The sequence below is a fragment of the Fundulus heteroclitus genome, chromosome 16 (genome assembly GCF_011125445.2).
Source record: "Fundulus heteroclitus isolate FHET01 chromosome 16, MU-UCD_Fhet_4.1, whole genome shotgun sequence".
Classification (NCBI taxonomy): domain Eukaryota; kingdom Metazoa; phylum Chordata; class Actinopteri; order Cyprinodontiformes; family Fundulidae; genus Fundulus; species Fundulus heteroclitus.
In genome coordinates, this window is record NC_046376.1 from 27,174,966 (window position 1) to 27,186,136 (window position 11,171).

Below are 11,171 nucleotides of genomic sequence, written 5' to 3' on the forward strand. Positions count from 1 at the left end.
AGCAGCAGCTCTGTTTACCTCTCAGAAGCAACGCGACTTGTTTATGTACATCTGCGGCGGTTTTGGCTATATCAGCAGCGGTTTTATGTCTGTACAGCTTTGTGTGTTTCAGAGAGAGAACAAGATATCTTACTTTTATATACCCCACCCCCCCAAACACCCATATGATTCTAAATCTGGTAGCTTTAGCCTTTCCCCGCCTTTGAATCTGCTCTTTAAAGCCGGGTTTTGCTCATGCAAACCACTTCACAGAACGTCGAGTTTCTATGCATAGAGTCCCTTGTTTTACGTTCCAATTGAAACAGGATGTGGTGTTGCTTTGCGTTTGCTGCTTTGAGTACAATTATTATAACCTTAAAGCCTGTGAGGGGCCCCAAGTGTGAAGGAGGGGGGGGTGGAGGAGGAGGAGGAGGAGGAGGAGGAGGAGGATGCACTCTGCGAGCAAGATAGCCCCACCAGCAAAGCTCAGCAGCACCTCCACCAGCACCCGGCCCGTCCCCTTTCACCACCACTCACCGCTGTTGAAGCTTCCTGTAAGACCTGCGAACTGTGGTTTCAAGTGGAAAATGTCACTGGGCATTTAAAAGAAGACGAAAAAAAAAAAAAAAACGGGGGGGGTGAGAATGAGGAGAGAGGGAGGGAGGGGAGCTGACGCAAGAGTCGCTTGTGCTCGAGCAGCGAGAAAGAGGAGACAGAGAGAGACGGAGAAGAAATCTTAGCGTCAGGCCGGAGGAGGAGGACACAAGGATGTCAGTCCTCTCGCTGACCACCTGCTACCAGGACACGTGAGGTAACTTTTTTTCTACTCTGCTCAGGAAAGTAACAAGAATGTAGGAAGAAAAAGAACAAAAGAGCATATTTTCTGTACAAACCCCGAAATAAATGCACATAAAATACCGTTTAGCCTTGAGATGATGTAGTTCTGTGTGATGCCGGCGGTTTGACTCTACTCTGCGTGTCTGGATCGTTTGTCTCAAATATCCACTGCTAAAAATACTTTTTTATTTAGTCTTCTTAATGAGCAGGATGTTCATGGAATGGAATATAGCGGTAATGACACAAAGTGAGTCATTTTTAATATCAATATCGTTACAGTCAGAATGGAGCACTTTCTGGAACGCTTGGTTTAAAGACATCCGGTCAGAAATGAACACACACTCGCTGTCGGCACGAGTTTTATATGAATATTTGACTTTTCAAAATTTTTATTTATTTTGAATGTTTGATTTTTAATGATTTTAATGAATTCAATGATTTTTAAACATAATAAATGGTGATGTGACTTTTAATTTGATCAACTGTTTTTCTTATGCACTATACATATCTATCTATTAAATAAAAACTCCCCACTAATAGTAAAATAAATGTCCATTCAGCATTTTGAGGATAAACTTTGTGTTTTTAAGCAACACCCAGTGGCCTTTTTGTCTTATTTCCGCTGGACATTTGAACAGTTTTCTAGTCAGGAATGGTGACGGTAGTTATATATGTGGCTTTCCAGCATTTGGATGCAGCTTTATACATCACATATGAGGTCAGGACCACTGCAGACACTTTGTCCATTCCAAACCCGGTTTTTACGTGTGTTTTGGAAACGTTCAGTCCAGTCGGATCATGTAATGTCACCAATGTCACCTCCGGTCAAAAGTAATTAGTCAGGATGTTAAGGAACAACTCGGGAAGTCTGTCATGACCTGGAATAGGCTGGAACTTCATTGTTGTCGTCCACAATGGATCGGATTGAACATCAACCTGGACTAAGAGGGTGCCAATCAAGAAAGAAGCACCTGCTTCAGAAGTGATGCCTACTAGCTAGACTAAATGTGTAGCTTGCCCACATGGATAAAGAGAAACGTCTGGAGAAACGTTTGTGACAGCTTTAAACCCAAGAAGATGGTAGCAGCTGTCAAGCGTAGTGCTGGCAGCATCATGCTGAAAGCTGCTGCACTGGCGGTGTTGGTGATTTGGGACATTCATCCAGATTTCAATAATATTTTCATTTTTATTTCTGTATAGATGTAGAGCAGGGGTCACCAATCTTTTTGAAACTGAGAGCTACTTCATCTGTGTTTTGTCATACAATGGGCTACCAGTACTGACCTTTAAACTAAAAGGAGTCAGAGCTCCCCTCATGTTTATGTAAAATAAACACATTTTTCAAGCTTTGTTATAGATATTGTAATTTTTAAATCTATATAAATGCAAGTCTGCATAAACAGGAAGAGAAATGGAGACTAGAATAAAGTTTTAGATGCAGCTCACTGGTAGATTGGGCTTATTTAGAACAGGCACCACATATAGTCCTCGGGGGCTACATGGTGCCCGCGGGCACCATGTTGGTGACCCCCGATCTAAACAATGTGTGCATCAGAGAAAATTCCCAATACATTTAAAGTCGCTCCAGGAATTCTTGTATTTAATATTAATTAAAGTGATTTGTTGTACAATTATACCAGTGTGTAACAGGACCAGATCATTTGCATCATAAAAGCCCCACACTGATTGACACTATCAGTAAAGTTTGACACTAATGGCAAACTTTACTGGGACCGTGCATTCACGGTTTAAATTCAACAATACAGCAGTTCTCGTCCGCTGTCAGGCTCTCGGGATGACTGTTTTTACTCTCTGCTGATGCAGTATTTACTGAAAAAGCTCTGTTTTGTGGCAATATTGGTGTGTGTGGGGGGAGGGGGGGGGTGGGTACTTTCAACTTTCAGGTTTCAGAAACATTTGTATTCATCTTGTTTCCTATCTCTGCCTTTCTACAGTCATGTTGCCAGCTGCGGAGATGCTGCGGCTACTGTGCATCCTGCTCTTTCTGCCTCCAGTTCATCCAGCTCACTCTCACAAAGGCACGCCTGGTATGGATGCGTACGATAATAATAAGATCCGTAAAACTAATTGCCCAGCCTGGTAGTGGCTGTTCGGAGTCCAGTCAAGCATGTAAGGGCGCCATACTAATCTCCTTGTCTGTTGTTTTAAGGACTCCTCTGCACAAATGACTTTGTTAACAATGTCAGCTGTAGCTGGACCAGTTCCTGGCTTGGTGCTGCTGAGGACTGCTGGATTACTGGGAAGAAGAAAATTTGGAACATAGATTTTAAGCCTTACTTTATGATGTAAGACATTACATATATTATTAGTGATTGCTTCTACCAAAACATTATGAATAAGACATTTTATGGTAAAGGGAGCTTTTTTGTGCGAAAACTCAGATTTTATATTTTGTCCTCGTTTCCAGCCGAACGTGCAAACTGAAACGACTCCAAAATTCTTCTCTGGGCTGCAGCTTTGTCTTTGAAAACAGAGTAAGTGTCTTGCAACAGTTTTCACGGCCCCTGAATATTTCCCACGTTTTATGCCACGACAGCCGTGAACCTGCATTTATTTCTCTGGGTTTTATAACCGAAACAACGAGTGACCAACTTCCAGGTCACAGTCGTGCACCACTTTGTGTTGGCCTGTCAAATGCAATCCCAAACAGAAGTTTATGCTTGCAACATTACAAAATGTTGGTCCTACCTGCTGAAAACCAGGCCACAGTCTTTTTGATATAGACAACCTTTTGATGGTCTCTGTGCAGGAATTCCACGGTTCTGAACTTCTGCCGATCGCTTTAACGTGTAACAACACACTGGTCGAGGAAATGAAAAACTACGAGCCAGAGTATCACAGTGAGTTGCTTTCCGCCTCTTAGGTCTCTCACTTTTGCTGTCTTGCCTCAAATATTTTCATGTGCAATTATTTGTGTGTGTGTATGTGTGTGTGTGTGTGTGTGTGTGTGTGCAGTTAAAATGCAACCTCCAACAGCTCCCACGGTCAACATCACAGCTAATTACACCCTGATATCATGGAGTCTGGAGTCTGTCTCCCGGTATTTCCAGTCTGGCTTCAGCTTCCAGCTTCAGGTCAAACAGAGAGAAGAGCAATGGAAGGTGAGCACATTTGTACATCTATACACTTGTTTACATTAAAATCCCTTTATGTCAATAGAAGGAATTGAGAAAAGAAGAAGCCCTATTGATGCGGTAGAAATATGACATTTCCTAGTCCACTTAAGGAACAAATGTTTGCTCAGGCGCTGTTTTGCACAGACTTTTTGTTCAGGTTTTGCTTTACGTTCGACAGAGCGCAAAATATTCTTCTTTGCACAAGCCAGAGTCGACGTTGTTTCTAAGCTTTCCGTCCCTTGTGCACTAATTCGACGGATCAGGAGCAACAGAAAGGAAACACAGGATGAAATAAGACAGCAGATTTATTTTGAATTATCCGTCAAATCTCCTAATAGTGAGACAGAACTAAGACAAAACTCAAAACCTAGTGCTAAAGCAATTTAACACTGCAAAAACGGAACTAAAAATAATTAAAATGTTCTTAAAATTAATGTATCTGTCCTAGATTTGAGCAGGTAAATAAGATGATCTGCCAATGGAATATGATTTTTGCACTTAAAATAGGAAGAACTCATCTCCATCGTCTTATTTCAAGTGCAGGATGTCTAATTATCTTATTTTAGGGGTAAAAATACTCATTCCATGGGCAGATCATCTTATTTACCTGCTCAAATCTAGGACAAAAACACAAATTTTAAGAACATTTTACAAATTTTTAGGTCTGTTTTTGCAGTGAACAAATGGTCCACCTTTATGAATACATCTAACATTTGTTTGCATCCTGCTGTAGTTCATCTAAGTAGTTTCAGAAGAAAGTGAAGCTCAAAATAAGTTCCAAAACTATAAAGGAAAAACCTTCAAGAGTAATGCAACAAAATAAAACTCCTCTTCAGAAAAATATATATTTACTTTACTGTCAACAAACAAAAATTCAGCAAGGTATGACAACTATCCCGCATAATATGGAAACTTATACTGTACATGTACAGCACTTTGAGGTTACAGACAGAGGATAGAACAGTAGTCCTATAAATAAAATGTTTTAACCGTCGGTTTATATACTTTATGTCATCTGGCTGTAAAAAAAACTACAGTACAGTTTCTATCAACCACACTAAAACATTTGCACCTAACAACAAAAAAAGCACCACCTCACTAAACAAAAAAAAAACAGATGTACTTCCTCTGTTATTGATGCTGGATCTGACAAACAGACCATGTTTATGTCCAGCTTCACAGGGAAATGGACACTACAGACCACTACATAGTTCAGTCTTTGTAGAGCCATGGTATCCTACAGCTAAGTCTTTAACCGATGCAGGCTACTGAATCTCCTCTCTGCTTCACATGAAGACACAGACCTCAATAAAATCCCGATGAGAACCTCAACCTGATCTAACGAGGCCTGCACCTCCACTGGAAGTCCCCTGAGAGCCTCTGTGGCCTCCACAAATACATATTTGCTGTGAGGGAGGGGAAACGACACACAGAGATAAGCTCTCTTCTGCTCAGGGTCCTGATCTAGGCCACTCTCTGCCTTCAGCAGAATCTTTAGACTTTCCTGGTCAACGTTCACCAAGCTGAGCCTCCATGCAGTCAGCTCTTTAAAGAACTCTCCTCTATACTGATCCACTGCTTTCCTCACAAATTAAATTGATAATCAAATATTTATTTTTGAGTATTAATCAAATAATTTTTTTGTACCAAGGTTTTTCTTTTACCAATCAAAACTAATTTTGACTTTAAAAGAAATTAGAGATATGTCAAACCAGACATCTAAGTCATGTGATATCTAGTAGCTAGTTTTCACCGATCAAAACACAATAAAATATTTGACTATAAACTTCAATTAAGAAAACTTAATCTGGATCTCCAAGAACAAATCTAAAATGCTAGTAAAAAATAATAAATTAGACTTATATTTAACATTACCATTTTGAAAAATCTCGTATAATGTCCTTGTTATATTCCCTCTCTAAGTGATCTCTCTCTCGTCTTTCTCTCCTGTCTTCCACTATTTTCCTCCTTGCTCTTCTCAATCCTCCTCATCTGTCCGTCACTGCTGCCACTGTATACAACTCGTTTGAGCTTGTTAACGTAACAAGCCAGGCTATTTGCTTAATTAGCAAGGTGATAAAAAAAGAGTCTGATTTTGCACAAAGTGGGAGAAATTGTAAAGGTTGTAATCACTGTTTGTGTTACAACCTTTACACTCTTTGAACAAGTGGTTTAGAATGTGGATCTTTTGAGTTGTACTTTTATTCAACATTACTACAGTGTCTATTGTGTCTACATTGATTTTTTATTTTTTTTGTTGGGGGGGGGGGGGGGGGGACATCTTTGGGGGATCTTTGGAGGGTTGCACAGGACGAAGCCTGATCACATACCTGTAGCAACTCATCTGACTTCCTTTGATCCAGAGGAGCAGCAACTCCAAGCTTCCCCCATGATAACAGAGATCCTAACCCCATCTCTTAGGCAAAGCCTGGCCACCATATGGAGGAAGCTCATTTCAACTGTTTGGCCATATGCCACCTTTTTCCAGATAAAAGCAATGCCCTCAGACCTAACGGCGCTTTATGCCTCCCCTGCACTGTTTCCTAAAGTCAGCAGTCGTCTGTCACCCCTTGGGTATTTCTTGTTGCCTTCAAAGTCTGAGGTATGTTGGGTAAGTGGAAAGGTTTAGAGCACCCTGCGATGCTCCTGCCTTGGATCCAACGTCTAAGAGACTGGTTCCTTTAATCTGGAATACTGCACTCTTTTTGTGAGGCGGTTACGGAGGCATTCCTCCTACGTTTTACAAAGATCCAGAAGCTCTTCTCTGTTAAAAGCACGTGAGAAAAACGAAATAACATGATCCATAACAGGACTGTGGTTCCAACAGTGGCGTTGCTGATGTAGATCTCTGAGTTACTCTTCAAAATCAAACTCATGGGAAAACTCCAGGGGGTTCTAAAAGATTCTTATTTTCCCACTTAATAAGTTCAACAACTAATTTTCCTGGACTTCACTGAAATTTAATATTAGGTCAATGTAATGGGAAAAGGGAACTGATTTTGATGGCACCAGTAACAAAACAAAATCTATTGTTCCATACCTTCTCCAGGCAATTCTGAATATACGTATTTAAATGAATACACTGGGAGCTGAAATTTCCAGATTTACATAACAATGTCATTTTTTTATTCCCCCAATAGCTGATTTTAAAGTGGTTTATGTTTAAAGAGTCTATGTTTCCTGAGATGAAATGGTCTGGTGTTTGGTTTCATTTGACTGCTTTTATAGATCTGCTCCCTAACTTTGACACCTTGTCAAACTCGCTTCCTTCCATCAGGACTCCAGAAAGTTTTCTACCAATAAGCAAGAGCTGAGATTTCCTGTGGGGGAACTAAAGGGCCACATGGAGGCCAGAGTTCAGGTCATGCCACTTAAAAGATACAACAGCCACTGGAGCGACTGGAGCCCAACAGCATCCTGGGTGGATTTGGAGGATAGAAAAGGTAGATTTTGTCACTACAGATGTTTTCTCTTATTCCTCACTTGCAAGCTTCTTTCTTTGGTTTAAAATTTGGTATTGGTATAATTCCTGCGTCTGACGAGGTTATTCTTTTCCCCCTCAGACTGGTCACCAGATCAGTACCCAGTGAGATGGATCTTACTCCCACTCGGCTTGTGTCTTGTCGTTGTAGTTGTGCTGGCCAACTACAAGATCTGCAAAACCAGAGGGTGAATAATTCATCATCCAGAAAGTATGGCTCCATCTGAATACCCTTAATTATAGCTCCTAGCTCCAGTTCCTTGACCTTTCATAGGCTGAACAGTAAGAACTCTATAGTGGGAGGGAAATCGGCTGTGCCCATTTCGGACAGCCTTTAACTCCAATGTCATTTTGCGACGGAAACGCACATGGATGTTTACGTTAATCTCTGTCAGGTGGGCTGTGCTTATATACTATATATACTACTACTATATATACTACATTAAGGGGCTACTATATATTATAGCCCCTTAATGCCGGTAAGAGACATCACAAGCTTCCTATGCTAAAGGAGCTATGAGAGGAAGCATACAAGCTCCTTTTCCTACCTCCTTCCTTACTGACTGCACTATTCAGTCGGCACTTATCACAGTGCATGCTGACCCACTTCCGCTTTGGCTAAAGAGTCCTTACCCAAAAGACGTATTCAGATGGAGCCTGTGTATTTCCATGTGCCAAGCCCAAGCTAACTGCGTCCTTCCTTTACTTTCAGGCTGCTCAAAGGGAAGCAGGTGCCAAACCCGTCGGGATACTTCGAAACTCTCCACTCTGTCCATCAAGGGAATCTGAAAGTAAATATCATGTTCTCATCACACTTTGAATAGCGTGCATCACTCGATGCAATGTCACTTTTTCTTCTGTCCTTGCAACGAGACTGGGTAACCAATGAAAGTAAATGTGTGCTGGTATTGTGTCGATTCACAATAGCCTGCGAGTGTGTTCACGCCTTTTATTGGGATTTTAGGCGAAAGACCAACTCAAAGTGGTTGAATATTTAACTTTATCTATCTTCTGATCAATGCTGTCCAGCTTTACGGTCTGTGCAGAAGGAAAATATCCCCTCATATAAGCCAGCAACATGGTGCGTTCAGGTCTGATTTGCAATGTTAGTTATTCCCCACACATGCCGCTTCACATAGAAGGCAAAAGCTGAATTTTAGTCTCTTTTGAACAGATGTTTGCTGAGTGGCAAACCTTGAAACAGTAACTTTCGTTTTACCATGCTTCTTTAAGGGACGTAGAGGAGGCTGAATGGGACTGAATGCAACAATTTTCAAATTATATCTGATAATTTACAAAAAGATAATGTGTAACAATTATACAAAATGCAGTGGCAATCACATGAAATCTGAGTCAAACGAGTTGAAGTTTGGGGATGAAATGTAGCAAAAAAGGAAAAAAAGTTATATTTCAAAGAACTATATTTTAACAACCAATACACATAGATGTGCTTTTATCTCCCCTGAACCTCTGATACTTCAGTTTGTGTAAAGCAGAGGGGATTCCCAAGAATGAACCTGTCTTTGTCTTTGCAGGAATGGCTCAATCCCCTTTCAGAGACCCAGTCGTTCTGCGTGACCCCTTCGTGCGACCAGATCTCCCATGTTGTGGTGTGTGAGGACTGGAATGAGAGTGTGCACTCCCCCTCTCTAACGTCCACCTCCACTAGCACCCTTTTTCACTTCCACAGGTACCCCACCACCGGCTCAGACACCAACGCCATCATCTACAACTCCTCCTCTCTGTCCAGCTTCTCAAACAAGGGTTATTTCATGTCCAGCTCCTCCGGTGGCTCCGCTCGGACCAACCCCAACCCGGCTTACTTCACCTATCATGACAGTTTCCAGAACCTTCCCCACATCCACATCCCTCACCTCTCCCCGTCTGATCCTCTCACTTCATGTCCTGAATATGAGAGTCTAAAGAGGGAGCCAGAGAGCCCCGACTCCGGTTTTGGCATTATGAAGGACGACGAAATCAAAGAGACACAACGAGTGACTTGCGGAGAAGGGGAGGAGGTTCTGAAAGATCAAAGTTCCCCGCTTCGTTTCTTTCCTCTTCAGCTTCCTTGTCACCCTCCTTCTTTTCCATCAGCTCATCCTTCCACTTTGACACAGCCCTCTGAAAGCCAGCCGATGGATGTGGCCGACACAGATACCAGCAGTGGCTTGGCTGCTCAGCTTGGCGCCGGTGCCATGTGCAGGTCCTCCTCTATGCCCGTGGAGCCCTTCAAAAATGGCTATCTGACGCTTAAAGAGCTACAGATGACATTCAGCAATAAATCCATCTAAAAGCTGACCATGTAAAAAAACTAAGAGCTTGACTGGTCAGTTAGAGCAGTTCGGGAAACATTTCTAAGGAAAAATCCCAGCCAAAAGCTAAACTTGTGAAGAAAATTCAAAGACAGAAGTAAGGGAATGGGTCATATACTTTAATGTCCGCAAGTCTTTATAGCAAATTAGATAAAATGACTTGAGAATCGGTCTTAAACAGAAAATTTGCAAACAATTGTGCGAGAGGGTAGAGCGACCTTAGAGCCTATAACGACTGTTTTTACAGACACTTCTAAAATCATGTGTCTTAGAGCTGTTTGAAAAAGGAAACCAGGGCAGAGGTGAAGTTTATGTGTTTTAACTCAGGTGTTTCTATCACTCTTTTTTTTTTTTTTTACCATTTACTGTAAAGTTTCGGGTGAAAGAGAGACTGTATTGACTGCTGCCGCTCCCATTCTGTTTATGTAATGTGACCTGCTCTGTAAGTTTTCTCCGCCTATGATTACCTATTGCTGGATGGACACAAGTTACAAGCCATAATGTCAGCAAGCCTTATCAAAACAGAGCAGACGTGCTAATGTTAGCCTATTGCACTACAGCTAACATCTCTGCATTACAAACATGGTCGTCATGAGCAAGATGTGAGTTTATGGAAAACAGGCAGAAGATAGGTAAAGTTATGCATTTCCTTGATGATATGTTGCTTGTAAATTATGGTTTTCTGTATCAAGTTAACTCATGTTGGAACAGAAACTCTGGTTGGAGCAAAATACCTGTAACTTTCTAAAAATGCATAGACTGCAGCATCTTTTGTGAGTAAGATAAGCGGGACGCAATCACATTATTAATGTATACCATGTAATATTGATGAAATATAATGTGTCTTTTATTTTTATGAAGTATCACACTGGAAATATGTACTGCCATTCATGTATGAAGAACTCAGAACTGTAAAAAAAAAAAATCCTTATCTGGACCTCCCTAAGTATTACGTTAACTTCTTCTGTGGCTGCTTTTTCAAATATATGATACAGATGAGGTGATCTGAACTGCTTTTCTCATACTATGATAAAGTTTTTAAGTTGGTGAAACCTAATTAATTAGCTGCTAGAAGCTGCATAGATGTGAACAGAAGAAAACACCAGTTAATCTGTGCTACTACTCCTATTTTTTTAACTGTGCTATATTGTTTAATCTCCTATGGTTTAGCATTAGTTATCAACGTCTATCCTGAATAAAGATGTATACAACCAACTGCTACCCTGAGCCCTCATTGACTGCCTCCCTGAAATAAAATCCTGGTTCACCTCAAACTTCTTATACTGCCCGTCTTGTTACAGAGCATTCAGTCACTCTGCTTCGAGCAGAAAACATATTAATACTCTTTAAAAACAGACAACAAAAAAATTAATTAACAAACGTGAAGGACACAAGACATGTATTTATATTAGGGCTGTCAAATGA

At 41.1% G+C, this 11,171-nt stretch overlaps 1 protein-coding gene across 1 annotated transcript; it reads left to right on the plus strand.

Moving 5' to 3' along the window:
• The first annotated feature begins 2,775 nt into the window (after positions 1 to 2,775).
• On the plus strand, positions 2,776 to 10,967 carry il2rb (interleukin 2 receptor, beta). The gene is made up of 9 exons (XM_012850384.3): positions 2,776 to 2,864; positions 2,987 to 3,122; positions 3,245 to 3,311; positions 3,587 to 3,677; positions 3,793 to 3,938; positions 7,231 to 7,396; positions 7,517 to 7,622; positions 8,147 to 8,225; positions 8,970 to 10,967. The coding sequence occupies exons 1-9, from the start codon at positions 2,792 to 2,794 to the stop codon at positions 9,723 to 9,725; spliced, it is 1,620 nt and encodes a 539-aa protein (XP_012705838.2). The 5' UTR covers positions 2,776 to 2,791; the 3' UTR covers positions 9,726 to 10,967.
• Positions 10,968 to 11,171: the final 204 nt, after the last annotated feature.

Excerpts from the sequence above, each read along its gene's own strand:
- il2rb (XM_012850384.3), top strand. The coding sequence starts at position 2,792 with ATGCTGCGGCTACTGTGCATCCTGCTCTTTCTGCCTCCAGTTCATCCA. Across the intron at positions 3,123-3,244 it reads TTTAAGCCTTACTTTATGAT|CCGAACGTGCAAACTGAAAC; the intron begins GTAAGACATTAC and ends CCTCGTTTCCAG. Across the intron at positions 8,226-8,969 it reads TCCATCAAGGGAATCTGAAA|GAATGGCTCAATCCCCTTTC; the intron begins GTAAATATCATG and ends TTGTCTTTGCAG.